This window comes from Humulus lupulus, chromosome 9 (genome assembly GCF_963169125.1).
Source record: "Humulus lupulus chromosome 9, drHumLupu1.1, whole genome shotgun sequence".
Classification (NCBI taxonomy): domain Eukaryota; kingdom Viridiplantae; phylum Streptophyta; class Magnoliopsida; order Rosales; family Cannabaceae; genus Humulus; species Humulus lupulus.
Window position 1 is genome coordinate 156,655,230 of NC_084801.1, and position 19,259 is coordinate 156,674,488.

The 19,259-nt window shown below is 36.1% G+C and overlaps 1 protein-coding gene across 6 annotated transcripts; it reads right to left on the bottom strand.

Moving 5' to 3' along the window:
* Positions 1-14,283: 14,283 nt before the first annotated feature.
* On the bottom strand, positions 14,284-18,795 carry LOC133800751 (MLO-like protein). Of its 6 annotated transcripts, none has more exons than XR_009876597.1 (10): positions 18,617-18,795; positions 17,863-17,956; positions 16,682-17,187; positions 16,408-16,432; positions 16,170-16,264; positions 16,021-16,070; positions 15,889-15,929; positions 15,691-15,752; positions 15,197-15,241; positions 14,284-14,578 (listed from the first exon to the last, which is right to left on the bottom strand). XR_009876597.1 is itself a non-coding variant. In XM_062238798.1 (6 exons), exons 3-6 carry the CDS (start codon positions 16,718-16,720, stop codon positions 15,844-15,846), a joined length of 270 nt encoding a protein of 89 aa, XP_062094782.1. In that variant the 5' UTR covers positions 16,721-17,187; positions 17,863-17,956; positions 18,617-18,795; the 3' UTR covers positions 15,759-15,843. The 6 variants fall into 6 exon arrangements, 2 of the variants coding, with proteins under 2 accessions (XP_062094782.1, XP_062094781.1); XR_009876595.1 differs by having other exon boundaries at positions 16,395-16,432; XR_009876594.1 differs by having other exon boundaries at positions 16,170-16,432; positions 18,617-18,793.
* Between the last annotated feature and the right edge of the window lie 464 nt (positions 18,796-19,259).

Below are 19,259 nucleotides of genomic sequence, written 5' to 3' on the forward strand. Positions count from 1 at the left end.
TAGGGTTTGTTTCTTTTTTTTTTCTCTGCTTGGGTTTCATCGCATGGTGGTGGGGGTGGCTGGGGTTGTGGGAGTGGCTGGGGTCGCGGGGGTCGAGAGGGTGGCTGGGGGTAGGGGTCGCATAGGGTGGCTGGCTTGGGAGCTGGGTCTGTATTTGCGTAGCATTTTTTTAATGTAGCATTTGCGTCAATGCCTAACTATCACAAATGTCAGATTTGTGGCAGTTCCCCACTGACGCAAATGCCAGCCTGGTTTGTGTCATGGGATTTTGCATCACATATAAAGCTGACGCAAAAGCTCAATTGTACCAGTTAAAAACTGATGCAAATGCCCTTTTTTGTAGTAGTGAATGAGATACCCGCTAGCCAGAATCGAGGCCAACAACCTCAATATGTTGGACACAACAGTGGTCATTATCGTAGAAGAAAAAAAAGGGAAAATGACCAAGAGGCTAGCAGTAGTTATCAAACAACTTATATAGATTGGTATTATGATGACAAAGGGGAGTGTCAGTACTACCAACCCCATGACCATTCAAATTATAATGACCATCTATAAGATAAAAATCTAAGATAAAAATTTGTTCTGCCAAGGCCACCTGGGCCTCAAGAGGGAATGTGTAGCCTGAAGGACCGTTTGTCCCACTAAGGCAGCAAGAGCCAGCAAACTGTCCTGCGAAACCACCTTCTAATCCTTCTCGAGCAGATAGTTAAAATGTTCGGGGGCGACCAAGAGGACAAAGTTCCTTTAATAAGATTGAGAAATAGAGATCCTAACCTCCGCAATCCCCACAATTAGCTTAGGGAAGGTAACACGTCCAATGTTGTTGGACTCATTGCACTGGTAATCCCGCATGCACCACAAGCAGGGGTTGCTGCAATCCAAGTTGCAGTGTCAGTTGTTGTGCCACTAGTTGCTCCTACAATCCAGGCGCAATTGGATGCTCTTAATAAAATGGTACCAGAGGTAACAACCCCAAAGCTCACTGACATCGAACTGGAAAGAAGGAAAGCATCTCCTTTCTCCGATTGGATCAATGCTCTGATAGTACCTCCCAAGTTCAAGATGCCAACTTGGAAGATGTATACTTGAAGGGAAGATCCCATCTCACATGTTAACAATTTTGAGATACAAACGAAACTCTATTGGGTTAGAGACGACGTCCAATGTGGGATCTTTCCTACTACTCTAGCCGATTATGCTCAACAATGGTTCTTCAAATTGGAGCCAGACCCATTACATCCTGGGATACATTTGTGAGGCTCTTTTACTAACAATTATTTGCTGCTCATATTCCATCTGTTGAATCCAACGACCTTGTTGACATTAAGGAAGGGTTGAATGCGCCTCTGAAGTACTATGTGTAGAGGTTCAAGCAAGAGGTTGCCCAATCGAACACAGTCAATGATGATGGAAAAATGATGGCCATCATGGATGGAATCCATGTAAAGGGTCCCCTATGAACTAACTTAAGGAGGAAAACCTTCTACTCAACAAGGGAGTTCTTAGATCGAGCAAACGAGTTTATCAAACTAGAGGATGCCATTATAAGAGCAGGTCAAGCCAATCAGGCAGACACAACTACTTTTGCTCCGATCAAGAATGATTGAGCTCAAAACCAGAACCAGACAACCAATGGCAATGGTAATGGAAATAAAAATAACCAAAGAGGTGAAAAATGAAACAACAACTCGAACAGTAGAAATAACAATGACAACAAAAGGGCCTAAACCAATGATAAGCCACGAGGGTACAATCTTCATTTTACCACCCACTCTACGCTCTTGGGGTCATGAGCACAAGTCTTTCAAGCTACACAAGCTGAGGTGCCTTATAGGGAGCCTAATCCCATAAGGAAACACATAAGTAAGAGATACACGAGCAAGTTCTATCATTTTCATAACGACTACGGACATGACACCAATGAGTGTAACCAACTTAAGGATGAAATTGAATTTCTCATATGCCAAAACCATCAGGCCATGAGAAGATATGTCCGACGACCTATTGATCAAAACCAAGTTGTTGCGCCCAATACGGATGCACTAGCTCAACCATTACAACAAGCTTCAGTAGCTGGTTGGCTAGACATGATATGTGTAGGACCGCACCTGGCAGGTGAAATTAGAAAAGGCTTAGAATGCTATGCTCGGACACTTCGACCCGAACCAATGAATGAAGTGTTGACAATCGAGGAGCGTACTCCCCTGATAACTCTACAAAATAGAGTTATTTTACCACTTTTTATGTGCTAATTGTTGCTTAATTCTTGAGTTTTTAAGTAATTTATAAAGTTTTTAAGTAATTTTGAATTTATTAGTCTTATCATGATTTTATATACTTTCGTGTGTTTTTATAGTTATTTTGTTATAAAATGTTGTAGTTAATTATTTGAATTATTATTGTTAAGTTAGTGGTAAAAAAATGTTGTATTATTGAACTTAAATATAAAATATAAATTAAGTTATAATTAATATTTTCAAAGAATTAAATTGATTTATTTTATAGTTGAAAATATTGTATTATGATTTATTTTATATTTATTTTCTATGGAATTTATGCTCTTGAAAAGAAAGAAAAATAAATAAAATATGTGGCATTTTCAAGAAAGAAAAGAAGAAAAGTGGCAAATGGCCAATGCCACCAATCCACCAATTCTCCTCAGCCCATTATGCCAAGGCCAACGAAGTCACCAGCCCATCTTCCTTTCCCTCTTCAGCCACATATGCCAATCACCCAGCATCAATGAAGCTCCACGTACCAACAACAATCAACCAAGCTGCTCCATTCCACACGCCTGGGCCACCTGCCACTCCAGCCTTCACCAAAGCTGCCTGCTTCCCACGCCTGACTAGCCGTGCACAACTTCAGCTCCACCAAGCCCCCAAATTTCCCATTTTTGTGCCACAAAGCTGCCAATTTATTTTGGAGCCCAACAAAGCGATTTGTCCCCTTGTCCCATTTGTTAAAAATACCACATTTTTACCCCACTTTCTACACATTTTACCCCAAAATATCATTATTACACCCTATAATTTACCCCTATTTTCCATATTATAATTAATTAAATTAATTTAATCAATTTAATTAATTTAAATTGATTATTTTAATACCTCATTTTTTGCTATAAATAAGGGATTTAGGGTGTCCATTAGAGAGGAGGTTACTATACCATAATTTTTACATATTCAAAACCTCTCAATTCTCTTCATCTTCTTCTTCTTTTTGGTTACTTTCTATGTAATTTTAGAGGAAAAATTTTGGGGTTTCTCCTCCAAATTTTCCTATTTATGTTTGTAATTTTTAGTGTGTATTTGCTATTCTAGTTATGAGTTTTTAATCTTTTTAAGATTATTAAGGTGATGATGAAACAATTTGTAACTAGATAGTATTTATTTTGTATGTTGATTTCCCATTTTGTGCAACAAAGTTTATGGAATTTTCTTCTTCAAATATTTTCTTTCTTCTTAAATATCATGTATTTTGGATTGTTAGCACATATTTACACTTTGTTCTTCATTAGTGCAAAAACATAATACTCTTTGTGTAAGATGTGTCATTAAATTGTACACATCCATGCTTAGATCAAAAATATTATGTTTTGCCTTATAAATAATGTTCATTGATTTATTTGTTATTTCATTAGATTGATTTACACTAAATGCTTTGAAATTATAATTTTGAAAAGTGAAGATAAATCCTATATTTTTATAAAAGCTTGTGCTTAAATAGAATATCTAGTTTGGATAAGTGATGGTTTGATTAATTTCTACTATTACTAAAATTTGAGAATCAATGTACTTATAAATATTATTGAACTTATATTTTGTGGATTCTAATCCTTAGTAATCTTATTTTACCATCTTGATTTCTACTTTTAATTTAGTTATATATATTGTCTTTAATTTCTTTATTATTATCTTTTATTTTATTTTTCTTATACAAAAATCCCATCAATCTTTGGAACTAGGTTAGAATTTACTACTTTTGATTTAAAATAGTTTTCTCTTTTCAATTTTAGACAACTCCTTTGGGTTCGACATCCTTGCTTACACGATCACTATTCTATATGAACGATTCATGCGCTTGCGATTTATAAATTTTTAAACATACCCGTTTTGGGTCCACCATCCCCAAACCGCTCGCTATGAATGTATGCCTATAACATTCACTGAGGATGATGCTGCACACGTTAGATTCTGACATAACAATCCTTTGGTAATCGAGGCCACGATTGCTAACATGATCGTAGCACGGATGATGATAGATCATGGTTCCTCAGTAAATATCCTTTTCAAAATAACCCTTGAAAGGATAAAGTTATATGTTCGAGACCTAGAACCATGCATGGAAAGTTTGTATGGTTTTACTAAAGAAGGGATGGCTCCAGTAGGAACAATTAAGTTAGTAGTAACAGTGGTAACTGCACCTTCGAACAGCACAGCTGTGGCAACGTTTGTTGTGGTTGATATTCCCTCGGCTTTCAATACCCTTTTAGGAAGACTGATCCTGATCGACTTACGCACCATAACATTCATGTTTCATCTAATGATGAAGTTTCCTACCAACGCCGAAATCGGATGTGCAAAAGGAAACCAAAGAGAGACTCGGGAATGCTATAATTCCTCCATTACAACTGCTAAAAAAAGGCTTGGCCATGACCACCATGATATTTGTTGGACTAGCAATTAGCAAGCCAACAACAGAAACAGGAATAAGCACCATTGAGCAACAAGGTAATACCTCCTCAGAAGAGGAGAGCAGATACAAATAGGAAATTTCCCAAAGCAAAGGAGAAGATATTGATCCTCGCTTTGGGGAGTTTGATACTAGAATGGAACCAGTTGAAGACCTGGAGGAGTCTTGCTTGACTAGGACGAGCCAACAAAGATAGTCAAGATTGGAAAAAGTTTAGCAAAGGAAGTCAAGTCTGAACTTGTAAACTTCCTAAGGAACACTCAAGATGTGTTCGCTTGGTCGCACATGGACATGGATGGCATCAACCCCACAGTAATCAACCATGATCTAAATATAGACAAAGACAACTTTAAGCCTGTACAATAGAAAATGAGGTTGATCGATAAATAAATGTCAAAGGCCTTGAAAGAAGATGTCCAAAGGCTAAAAGAAAATGGATTTATAAGAGAGGCCTTCTACCCTAAGTGGGTTTCTAATCCTCTCCTATTACCAAAACCCAATGGAAAATGAATGAATTGTATAGATTTCACCAATCTAAATAAGGTATGCCCAAAGGATTGCTTCCCCTACCAAGAGTTGACCAACTAGTCAATGCCATTGCAGGGTATGAAATCCTCACATTTATGGATGCTTACTCAGAGTACAATCAGATCAATATGCACCCTCCCGATGAAGAGTATGCCAGTTTTAGAATTAACGTAGGCTTATACTATTGTAAAGTAATGCCTTTTGGTCTAAAAAATGATGGCGCGACGTACTGGCGACTAGTAAATATGATGTTCAGAGACCAAATAGGAAAGAACATGTAGGTATACATTGACGACATGCTAGTAAAGTCAAAAGAGGCTGGGGCACCTGAAGGATCTATCATAATGATTTTCCTTACTTAAGCATTACGATATGAAGCTTAACCCCTTAAAGGGCTCGTTTGGGGTAAGCTCAAGAAAGTTTCTCGGTTATATTGTCAATTAAAGAGGTATAGAAGCTAACCCGAAAAAAATCAAAGCTTTGATTGACATGAAACCCTTGACCAAGTCAAAGGAAGTACAGAGTCTAACGGGATAGATTGCAACACTCAACAAATTTTTCTCAAAATCCACTGCCAAGTGCGTACCCTTTTTTAACCTGCTAAGGGGAAATAGCAAGTTCTAATGGATGGAAGAATGTGAAAAGGCTTTCCTGGAAATTAAGGAACACTTGGCTCAACCTCCAGTCTTATCGAAGCTAATTGATGGGGAAACTCTATACTTGTATCAATGGTTACTCAACACGTTGTTAGGCAGCCCTGATCCGAGAAACGGATAGGATCCAACATCCAATGTATTACATAAGCAAAAGGTTGGTTGGGATAGAATCACGATACCCATTAATTGAAAAACATTCTTATTGTTTGTTGCTTGCAGCAAGGAAATTAAGGCTGTACTTTCAGGCTTATCCAATCACAGTTTTAATCGATCAACCTCTCAGGCAAGTTCTGCAAAAACTAAAGGCATCTGGTCGATTACTATAGTGGGCTCTCGTGCTTGGGCAGTACGAAATCGCCTACCAGCCAAGGACTACTATTAAAGAGTAAGCATTAGAAAATTTTATTGTTGAATGCACTGGAGTACTAGAAGAGGATGGGCAACCAAAAGAGCCTGAAGACAACAAAAAAAAAAACTGGCCCGTATGGAGACTGTTTGTAGATGGATCCTCCAATGAGCATAATTAGGAAGCTATACTTATACTTATCACACTTGAGGGACATCGTATTCACTACGTGCTAAGGTTTGGCTTCAGTGCCTCAAACAATGAGGTAGAGTACGGAGCTCTACTAGTAGGATTGTGACTTGCTAGATATGTTAAAGTAATGGCAATAGATATATATATTAGTGATTCATAGCTGGTCGTGAATCAAGTGTTGGGGGAATACCATGCTTGAGGACTAAAAATGGTGTCCTACCTCAGCAAATCAAAAGATCTCCTGGCACAATTCAAAAAATTTACCATCTAACAAGTGCCCCATGATCAGAATTCCAATGCAAAGGCCCTGGCAATACTCACAAGTGCCAAGGATGCAAACACCCTAAATGTAGTTCCAGTTGAGCACCTGACCCAACCAAGTATTAACGAAATGGAACAAACACTTCTGCTCGATAATACCCCCTCACAGATGACTCCTATAGACACGTTCTTGGAGCATGGAATACTGCCTCAAGATAGAAATGAAGCCCGAAGAATTTCAAGACAAGCTGCTAGATACGTAATTATCGATGGAGTAATGTACAAAAGAGAATATTCTTTACCTTTGCTCTGATGTGTTACTAAAACAGAAGTCGATCTACTAATGATAGAAGTGCATGAAGGATTCTGTGGCAATCATGCAGGGGGAAAAGTCTAGCCAAGAAGATACTGAGACAAGGATATTTTTGGTCCACGATGAATAAATATTCCATGGAGTACATTCGAAAAATGTGATAAGTGTCAAGGATTCTCCAAAATCCCTCGAGCAGCTCCTAATGAACTTAAAAAGATGCAGAGCCCATGACCCTTCATACACTACAACAAAATATGTCTTTAGGGGCGACAGATGTCGCCCCTAATAATACCCAAAGTCGTCGCTGATAGTCATTAGCGGCGACATGTCGCCACTAATATTTCGACGCTAATGTCGATTATTAGCAGTGACAAAACAATCGCCCCTAATAATTAGTACTAGCGGCGACAGTTTCGCCCCTAATAAATTGAATGTCGCCCCTAATAATCGTGATTCTCAGATCATATTTCGCCCCTGATAATAAAAAGTCGCCATAATAATATAATATTAGTGATGACTTCTATATTATTAGGGGCGACAAAAGTCTCCCCTAATACTTTTATATAATTAAGAAAAATAAAAATAAAATATTTAAATAATATTTTTTAATTTATAATATCAAAAGTAAATATGCATAAAAATAATAATACTAAAATTAATAATTTATTCAAATTACACAACTAATACAATATTATCCAAATTAAACATCCATACAATAATATATTAATTAAAAGTTATGGTTTAATACAATAATACATAAAACATTTCAACCCTTGGCGCCTGTATACTGTCCCCTTCTTCTAGTGCATGGGGTGGCTGCTGTGCCTGTGGTGTGTGCGAAGGCATCGCCCATGGATGTTGTGGAGGTAACGATGATCCTCCAGGTCCATACATGTATGGATAAGGATAGGGCGGAGGTTGAGACAACGTCCCACTCATATGAGGAGGCAGGGGTTGGGATGAAAGTCCGCTCATATGAGGATGATAAGCCTAAGGGTACGGAGGCATTGGCCATTGATACATATATGGTTGGGCCGATGATTGAGATGGCAAAGTTGGTGCATGTGTGTCAGGATGGCCTGGTGAAGGTTGAGAAGTTGAAGCTTGAGACGTGTGTTGTGTCTGAGTTTCAGAAGATGAGCCTACATACTTCTCGAAAAACTGCTAATATGTATTCTGCATCTCCACGTTTGCTGTCATATGTTTTTCAGGTGGAAGCCGCTGATACACGTACTAAAGTTGTTTATTCATGACCTTCACAATGTCAAACAATTCACGTATTTCCTCAGTCAATTGTTGAGGTGGTGCTTGAAACTGAGTGTTTTGAGAGGGACAGGTTAACAATTTTCCCTTTAATTTGTGACTAGCTCCTCGCTGGTGGTCCCGCCTTTCACCAAGAACCTGACTTAGTATCTTCATTTGATCGACCAAGGAAGAATCATCGGTACCAGATTCAACTGTCTATTGAGCCTTAGCTTCAAGAGTTGTCTTCATCTTAACCTGTTTTAAAATATATATATAATACAAAAGAAAATTTTAATTATTTGAATTGATAATAAATTAAACTTACATAATCTCGTTCAGCATCCTCGTTGACAAAATTCTTGTTCTTTTTTGTCTAGTGATACTCCTTCCATTCCTCAATGAGGTTCGGGTTAAAATAATAAAGAAAATGAGAATGTTATAGAACTTATAAATTCATACAACTCAATTAAGTTACTATTTTCACTTAATTTTTCGTGACGATTGGCTACTAATGATTCGTGCCTTGTGTTGTAGAGTACTTCATTTGGTCTTGGTTTATTTTTTTCTTCACGGAGCACAAAATAAACTCTAGACTCCTAAATCACTCAAAAATTTGTTTCCACTCATCGGCGTTGACATCTTTGGGTGGATTCTATAAGACCTTGTCCCAATCATTTGGTCCTTTGTAGAACTTTTTGAAGTGGGTGTGCCGCTTAATTTTCCTATCTCGGTATCTCTCAACCATCTCAGTATCAATACTATCAATGAGGGTGGTATAATTTGGGTGCCATCTATTTGATAGATGTGCTATAATCAAGAGAAAACATGGTAATCGTGCTGGAATTATAATACAATTATTATTAAAGTAAATTCTAAAAAATTTACCTTCACTTTACTATGTACATTATCCTTATACTGTTTTGGGACACTAGTCCAATCCTTGTAATATCATGGAACCGCTGATGTGACTTGGGTTCCCAAAAGGCGGACAAAAGCAGCATGTTCAGTTCCCACCACCTTGTACGTGATAGGGTCAACCACTATGGGGAGTGGATGTCCAACATCTCGCCTTCTGTCGTCTAAATTTTTCCCAGCGGCTGGCCCATGACCTTTTCTCTTTGGTGGAACTACGATATTGTTTTAAATAAGTGCATCGTATAATTTAGTATGTTGTATAATAAGGTTTAATTAGAAATAAATAAAGAACAAATTTTAAAATACCTAACTCACAACTGGATGGGATAGTAGTAAGACCCGATGGAATCTCCGCCATGGTATGAAGCTACATCTACTGACATCTTTAAACTAAATATGACCAAATTTTTTTGTTAGTATGAATATCATATATATATATATATTATTTATGAGTATATAGTTGTAATGACCACATAAAATTCCAAAACATCCACAACATTACAAATCCATAAATCGTTCAACATTTCTAATATATAATTATTGAAATATAAAGTTTTTCTTACACAAATACAAGAACTAAGTAGAATAGTCACTGTCATCACTTATCAAATTAAAATCTATTGGTGAAACATGATTGGTGTTATCATCATCACTAAGGTTAACAAGTAAATAATCTGTGTCATCTATTTCTTCTACGTCTTTGACTTCTTCTTCATCATCATTAATAAAATCATCGGTATCTTGAGCAGTCGAATAAGGTCGAGGGACGACACCTATGAATGTTGCTAGGTGATTAGATTGTTGAACAACCAACTCCTCGAGCACAACAGTCAATACATAATTGGATGAGTTTGTGTCATGTACAACATCAATATCAATAATTTGATCAGAACTATCCAGGATATCCCAAACTTGCCTATGATTCACTTCTTCAACAACTTTCCAAGCTCGACCTCTAAGTAGGTCATCGAGATAGAAAACCTGTTTAGCTTGGCTAGCAAGTATGTACGGTTCATCTTTATACCATTCACCACTCTCATTTATACTGGTGACATTATTTTCAGTAATTTTTTTCTTTTTCTCCGGGTCTCTGTTGAACCATTTACATCGAAACAATACCACTGAATATACACCAGTATAAGATACCTCCAATATATCTTCAAGTTGTCCATAATAGTTAAAACCTTCTGTCCCAGCAACACACACTCCACTATTTTGTGTAATAATATTTTGATCTCGGTCGCGTGTAATATATTGAACCCCATTCACTATACATGCTTGATAGGAGTACACCAAAAGATCAGACCCAGATGCTAAAGCTAGCAACTCATCCCCATTCTCTAATGACCCGAGCTGGTGCAAGTCATATATCTAAATATAGCAAAACATGTTATAATAAGAAACTTATATTTCAATCTAACAACAAAGAATGTCCTAGGTATAGATTACCTTCTCGTAAAACCAGGAACGAAACTCTTTTTTGTGCAAAAGGTTATGATCGCCCAATGGATCCCTCTGTTTGATCTCATGAAGGTGTTCACTGTTGATTAACATAGAGATATAGTTCAAAGATGTTACATTAAAAACAAAATAAAAAAAAAGATAATTAAATTAACCTACCCCATATAGACTTCAATTTCAAAAGAATTCTCCAGTATGAACCACTCAGCTATATTCCGAGTCTTTTTGTCGAGAGGCACTTGAAATCCCTTACTCAATGGACGACATTGAGATTGAAACATTGAAAGGTGGCGTGGAACATAAACTATATCTGCATTTCGATCTAAACGATTAATTTTGATTTCCACGCCTTTAAAATACATGGAACAAAATGTTAAAGCCTCATTTTCCACATACCCTTTAGCTATGGACCCTTTAAGACGAACTTTATTCTTGACGTAGTTTTTTTATTTTTTTCATGTATCTTTCAACAGGATACATCCATCTCATAAGTACCGGCCCACCCAATAAAGCATCTTCTGGAAAATCCAAGACCAAATGTATCATTATGTCAAAAAAAAGTGGAGGAAAAATCAACTCCATTTTGCATAAGATGTGAATGACCTCCCTTTGAGATTTCTCCATATCATCTACATTCAAGGTTCGTAAATATAATTGTCTGAAGAAATTGCATAGTTCCATTATGGTGCTTGATATAGATTCTGATAAAAACTTGCAGATACCCATTGGAAGTAATCGTTGCATTATCACATGACAGTCGTGTGACTTCAACCCAATGATATATGAGTCATTATCAGTCACTTTCTTCTTCGAGTTCGAACAAAAACCATTTGGTAGCTTAACACCTTTTAGAAATTGAAGAAATTCTCGCCTATCTTCAAGAGTCAACACGTAAGGAGCATGTGGTTTCATTAACTTTTTATTCTTATCTTCATATATCAACAATGTGTCTCTAATTCCCATATTCTTCAGACCATGACTTGCATTAGTATTGTCTTTGGACTTATCGTTATTCAAGATAGTACCAAGGACATTGTCACATACATTCTTCTCAACATGCATAACATCTATGTTGTGTTTTAACTGTTCGTACTCCAGTAGTCAAGTTAATAAAATATGCTTTTTTCCTCCATTTACTATCCTCCGCACCTCTTTTTTGTTTCGAACCTCCAAACCTCTCATGTTACCTCGAGACATTAGTTGGTAGGGCATTAACCCGATCTAAGATATCCTGACAAGTAAACATTCTTGGAGAATGTCTTCTCTTCGAATTGAGTATTATTTCTCCACTGATGATTACTGACCAAGAATCTTCTATGACCAACTTAAGATGTCTTAGAAATCACTCGAATAGAGGATGTGTCTTTGTTTCATGTAGGACAAGCCTTATAACCCTGACCACTCCATCCAGACAAACTACTTCAAGCAGGAAAATTGTTCACCGTCCACAAAAGGGTCACACACATCTTGAACATGTTGTTGTTTCTACCATCCCTAGTTTCCACTCCATTAATCCACAACTCTTTCAACTCGTCCACCAATGGCCTCAAAAATACATCCATGTCCTTACCTGGTGATTTTGTCTCAGGATTAAGAAGAGTCAGCATGAAATAATTGTCCTTCATACAAAGCCAGGGTGGCAGATTACATGATGTACGATAAATTCATGTTGTCAAATGGATTAAACCCATCGGAAGCCAAGCCCAGACAAACATTTATAGGATCTTTTGCAAAATCAGGATGTCTAGCGTCAAAATCCTTCCATGCTAACCCATCCTTCGGATGACGCATCATTCCCTCTTCTTTTGATCTCCCAGTATGATTCCATAGCATCTCTTCTACTATATGTGCCTGAACGACATCTAAAGTTTGAAGTCTAAGATTCATGCATTTGACGCACGGAAATATTATTCTCCTGTCATAATCTTTGTGTTGTGACGCCATATTCTTGAAATTTGGAGACCAATCTAATAAGCATCACATGCACGATTTCTCAATTTCGTCCCACTCTTATCAATCGCCATCTACGGTAAATAATATCAATTTTTTTATTATTATAAATAATAACAATTTTTTCGTTATAAGAAATAATAACAATTTTTTGTTATTAGAAATAATAACAATTATCAACGACCCTATAAAGGCCATATTCCGACCCCCTACCCTATAAAGACCCTATCTCGATCCTATAAAGACCTTATCCTGACCTTCAACCCTATAAAGACCTTATCCCGACCCCTGACCCCCGACCCTATCCCGACCCTATAAAGACCGTATCCCGATCCCGACCCTATAAAGACCATATCCTAACCCCCGACCCTATATAACTCTATCTCGACCCCCAACCCTATAAAAGGCCTTATCCCAACCCTCAACCCTATCTCGATCCCATAAAGACCCTATCCCGACCCCCGACCCTATAAAGACCTTATCCCAACCCCAACCCTATAAATACCTTATCCCGACCCCGACCTTTTAAAGACCCTATCCCAACCCCCGACCCTATAAAGACCCAATCTCGACCTTATAAAGGCTTTATCCCGATCCCAAACCTATCCCGACCCCCGACCCCCGACTGTATAAAGACTCTATCCCGACCCACGACCCTCTAAAGACCTTATCCTGACCCCTGATCCTATAAAGACTCTATCCAAACCCCCGACCCCTATAAAAGGCCTTATCTCGACCCTTGGCCCTATCCCAACCTATAAAGACCCTATCCTGACCCGCGACCCTATAAAGACCTTATCCTGACCCCCAACCCTGTAAAGAACCTATCCCAACCCTATAAAGACCCTATCCCAACCCTGACCCTATCCCGAACCTATAAAGACCCTATCCCGACCCTCGGCCCTATAAAGACTCTATCCTGACCCCCGACCCTATAAAAGACATTCTCCCAACCCCGACCCTATAAATCTACAAAAAAATTGGGTAGCCTCTCCCTTATACTAATGACCTAGTCATCTATAAACAGTTAAAAAAAATAATTCAAACAACACACCATAAGTTTCTTCCTTATATCTCCACAGTACAAAAATATTTCACAGAACCTACTTCACTAATACATAGAAGTTCATAACCTTCCGATATCACCGCAACATATAATATGTATCTCATAATCTACTTCACTAAGGATGAATATTTAGGATATTCAAACTCCTCTAAAAGTAGTAAATAATAATAATAATAATAATAATAACAATAAATAAGAGACACATACCAATTAATAAAAAGATCCACAAGAAAACGTTCGAAATCACTACTACAAAAATAGGCTTTCCCGACAGTTTTTAACTCACTATTGAGCAACGACGACAGTCGACTAACTGTCGTATTTGCATATGTCGGCGTAGGGGTAACTATGCCGACAGTTAATAGGTGTCGCCGTTGCTGGCAACACCGACAGTTATTAGGTGTCGTCGTTGCTGGCAACGCTGACAGTTATTAGGTGTCGCCGTTGCTAGCAACGCCAACATTTAATAGGTGTCGCCGTTGCTAGCAACGCCGACAGTTATTAGGTGTCGCCGTTGCTGGCAACGCCAACAATTATTAGGTGTCGTGATTGGCTCTATGGTGTAGTAAAAATTAAATTAAATTAACATTGGTAACATTAAATTTATATTTGATTAATTTTAACACTTTCTAATAAAAGAAATAAACTTATAAACTTTTTTATTCAACAATTTTATAAATTTATTACACCAACAACAGTCAACAATAAAAAAATAAACCAAATTTACATATTACAAAGAGAAAAATTACATAGCAAACTTAATCAAAATATATATCAAATTGGTACAAATATAATCTCAATTTATAAGTAATCAGTTAAGTACAACATGAACAAGTTATGAGTATTCTTATTCGAATTGTTCAACTCTATCTTGTATTTCTCAAGTTTATGTTGAAGTGACTTGAGTGCAGCCGTTGCTGTGCTCTTTCTCTTTAGTTCCTAAAATACTAAAAGTTGTAGCTCTTTATTAAAAAAATTGCACACACAATGATACAATATACAACAATTTATTCTGGAACAATTGGTATTTCAAAGCAAAAGTCCTGCAAAAGAACCATTCGAACTAAAGCATCTAACAAATTCTCCATGGGTCCATAGATGTAATCACACTTGGCATGAAGCCATTAACAATAAATAATAAGTTAAAAGCAAAGTGTGGTAACAATAAAAAATTATCTCTGTCAATAGCTCATCATTTGATTAAATAAATGACAACTAAAACAAAAGAAAATAGGTTATAGGTGAAGAGAAATCTGTTAACCAGAAATAAGTGCATCAAATGCCTCACATCTAGAATCTTTCTAACCAAGTAATAGATTGCATAAAGTTTTACAAATTCAAAGAAAAGTATATCAAACTAACAGTACTGAAATCCTTATTTATGCTTTATGTTAGCCATGTGTATTGCAAGAAAATAACTCAAACCTTATGAAGAAGCTATGAAGTATCAAGAAGCTACAAATGGAAAAAGCTATACATGTGGATGTTGATTCATTAACAAAATATGAAACTAGAGTGCTGGTACAAACTCCAAACGATCATTCAGTTTAATAAAATCAACTTACACAAAAACATGTCGCCTAGTGCTAGAAGTTATTAGATGAACCATCCTGAAAAAAAAAGAAGTTATGCATTAATATACTAGTTCTACAACTATTTGGTACAAACAATTTGAGCAAAACATAAAATGTCACTTAATTTTGTTTTTTAAACTTTTGAGACTAATCAAATGTTGTGGTGGAAATAACACCGCTGTCCATACTACTCTATCTCTTATCTCTCACCAAACAAACAATAAATAGATGTAGTCATCATTTTAAACTTTATAACCAATTTTGAAGTCCTTTAGACATAATTTCAACTTTCAAGCAAACTAAAGTCTAACGAAATGAAAGTCTGTGTTTGATTTAGCCTCAGAATTATTAGCTACCATGAAACATGAAACTTCATGTTGTATGACGAAGATTACAAAATGCGAAATCAATTTTCACTTGACGATTTCAATAATAATGTTTGCTAAATTAAAAGATTATCAATGGATGTCATTATTACAAGTTACCTGTATAAGATGCCAAGCTCATTTCCAAGTAGATCTAAAATACACTAGAGCCTTCAACAAATCTAGAGAAGCAGATACACAAACCAGTAAGTCCAAGAAAATACCAATCTATGACCATAACTTGGGTTTTAAATAAGTAATAAATTAAGGAAATCAGTAAGCATAGTCTCTATTGTTTGTGCATTGTGTTGTACGTACAATCAAAGGTAGAAATGGCAGCCATAGATAAGAGTAAATTCCTGTTAAAAAGAATAACATTTCGCAGTCAGTGAAATGCTAACTAAGAGTATTAAAAGTTTTAATAATAACAGAACAAGGTGTCTAACTTACCATATGTGTTAGACAGTAGAATCAATATTGCAACGAACCAAATGAGTGGGCTGAATATACATATAAAGCACAGTTCAGGTGTTATCCTCACATATATAAATATATATATGTATATATAAGCTGATGAGTTTAAAGGCTGAAACACTAACGTTATCCCAACAACAACTACAAAATCCTCTTCAAGTGTTCTGCTAATGTATTTCTGAAAATCAAATCTTGTTTCACTTTCTGGAGCCAAATGTGCCTGAAATGGGAAAAGCATAGGCAGTATTCATCAGGTCCAGTGATCAATTTTGTGCAATTTAAAGCAACTTTCAGGCCATGATTGGGTAGCATATCATGACAAATCCATGCCTCAGTGTCATGTAATCAACCTTAGTGACTGACCCAAAGAATTGTCTGAAAAACATACCTGATTGGAGAAGCAAGAAAGAAAAATGTAAGTTTATATATATATACACACACACAGAGAGCCTTAAAACATTGTCAAAATTGCGTTGCATGTACTCTATAATAAGGCTCTAGCATTATTTAAATCTTCATCATCTGAGTGTATTCCAAAAATAGTAGTTAAGACTTAAGACCATTTATTTTGAATGTCACATGCTGAGACCATAAGATATATTGGTTAAACATACAATGCCAATAATATACTACTTACAATCCAAAGTGAAAATGGTGGTTGGCTCCAAAAGTTCATATGCCTTCTTCCAAATGATGTGTCTCTTGTAAATCTAAATCTCTCAGGATCTGCAAAACCAACCCATTTGTTTTGAGCATAATTAATAATAATAAGAAATTAATTTTATTAGTTATAATGAAGCAATAGTAAAAGTATTTCATTATAATGAAGCACGGTCGATCCCACCCCTGAGACCCCTGCACTGTCGAGCCCAACCAGCTCGGAGAACCCCACTCGCTGTCGAGCCCACCCCCAGAGCCCCCAGCCGCTGTCGAGCCCTTGAACCCCCAGCCGTCATCAAGCCTAGCCCGAGCGAGAGATGGGAGGACGAAGGAGTGAGAGAGCCGAGCCCCCTGCCTTTGCATCGAGCCCATCGCCGTGATCCAACCACCAGCCACCCACCTCGCCTAAGCGCGAAGACCTCCATGCATGCCATCAAAGAGGGATAGAGGAGGGCTCGTTGGGTTTGAGAAAGAAAACTAACTCTGAGCATGATATAGATAATAAAAAAAATACTTCATAACCTAATCAAGATACAAGTGGAATTAACTAAAAGATGAGTATTGTCCTTGGGACATAATATGAATTTTGATTAAGGGGACTCTGATGCAACGGCTCAAGAAAATATGAGCTAAATATTAAGCTAACTAAATTCCATGCTACAGAGCACACACCACCAAAAAAATAAATAGATAAACAAAACAACAATAGCAACATCAATCAGTTTCAGATTAAGAGCTACACAAGAAAGGAATTAGAAATACTTCAATCAAAGCAACTCAGCAAAATCTTGATACAACTCATCATTAAATAAATGGCCTAGATTGATTACACCACCAAAATCTGTAAATATTGAAATAAATGGCCTAAGATTAGCAATAGCAAAACTCTCGGTGATCAAAATACATAAATAAACAAAAGAACTGAAAAAGTGGTTAAAGAGTCTGAAGAAGGTTACAGAAATAGGACGGAGGAAGCAATGTGTTAAAGCAAATACATGTCATTCATGAATTTAATCAAACAGATTCTATGCACACATTATCACATCAAGAGAATCAGAAACAACTTCATAGGTTATTATGCAAACATGTGTTTCTGAAAAAAAAAACATAAATTTGTATAAAAATACCCAGTGGGAACCATGAAAGACACATCAATACCTTTCTAATGAAGCCACGTGTGTCCATATGCAAGTCTTGCATTCACTCATATATTGGACAAGTTTTACCAATGACCACCAACATTCACTAAAGCCTACACCACAAATAAATAAATAAGAAAAATGATACACACAATTAACATATATAACATAAACAAAAGATAATCAATAATAAAATAGGTAATTAAAATAAAGGTTACAGATATATGATATACTATCACTACTACTGTATATTAAAAATTTAGTCACAAAACTCTCATCAAAATACGAACAATTTTTTTCTACCTTAGTACAAATAAAGGTTAATCAAATACATAGGACCTCATTATCATTTTGACTATAACACCTCACTAGAATCAACATCTTCAAATTATAACCCCAACCTAAAAAAATTAATTAAAGCAAAACAAAAGCAAATCTATATGTCAGATTTATCATTTTTTGTATTAAAAAATTCCTTAACTGGGTTATTTTGCAGTTGTGGCATAGACAAGACACTCTTTGAAAATAGAAAATTCTAGCACAGTCGAGACACTCTTTAGTTTTCACTACGCACTCTTTAGAGAAAAAGAAATAATGTTTGGAATCCTACACATCAATTATTCAACTTCTTGAATAAATAACAAGCAGAACAATGTTAAATACATATATTTATATGTATATATATTTGTGTGTTAATTCGAAAAAATCCCAGTAAACTAGGAACCCAAAAGAGATTGCACACACATAAATAAGAGGTGAAAACGAAAACATACCAAGAAGATGAAAAAGGAATGCGTGGAATTCTCCTTAACCATCTTCACCTTCTTTGCGAGAGAGACGGAGAGACACCAAGATGAGAGAAACAGAGGAGAGCTCCATTACTGCTTGGGGCCAGTTGAGAAAAACGAGAGAGAGGGTTAGGGATTCAGAAAACTTAGGAGAAACACTAGAGAGGTTTGGCCATGAGGTAATAAAGAGGGAAAGAGGAAAGCTAGGATTTTGACTTTTACTATCCAGTATAGGCAGGAGACTAAAACTTATTAAGTAGGCGCTTTAATTTTCCCTACCGCGCCTTTCTTTTCATGATATATTATTATACTTTCTAAATAATATTACATTCGTGTATTATGGAATGGTTTATTTGGTGTAGTGATTGATGAATTACTTGAAACAATTATTAAAATACATAATTTTCTTAAGTATTTTTTATTATTCGAATTGTAAATATTATATACATTTTATTCAATTATTTTTATTTTTATTAAATATAAATATAAAATATATTTTTTTAAAACTTATTTTAATTCATATATTTATTAAACTTAAAAAAATTACAATATAATATTTTTTTTGAAAGGATTACAATGTAATATTATATTTTTAAAAATATACAATATAAAGTAATTAATAAATAAT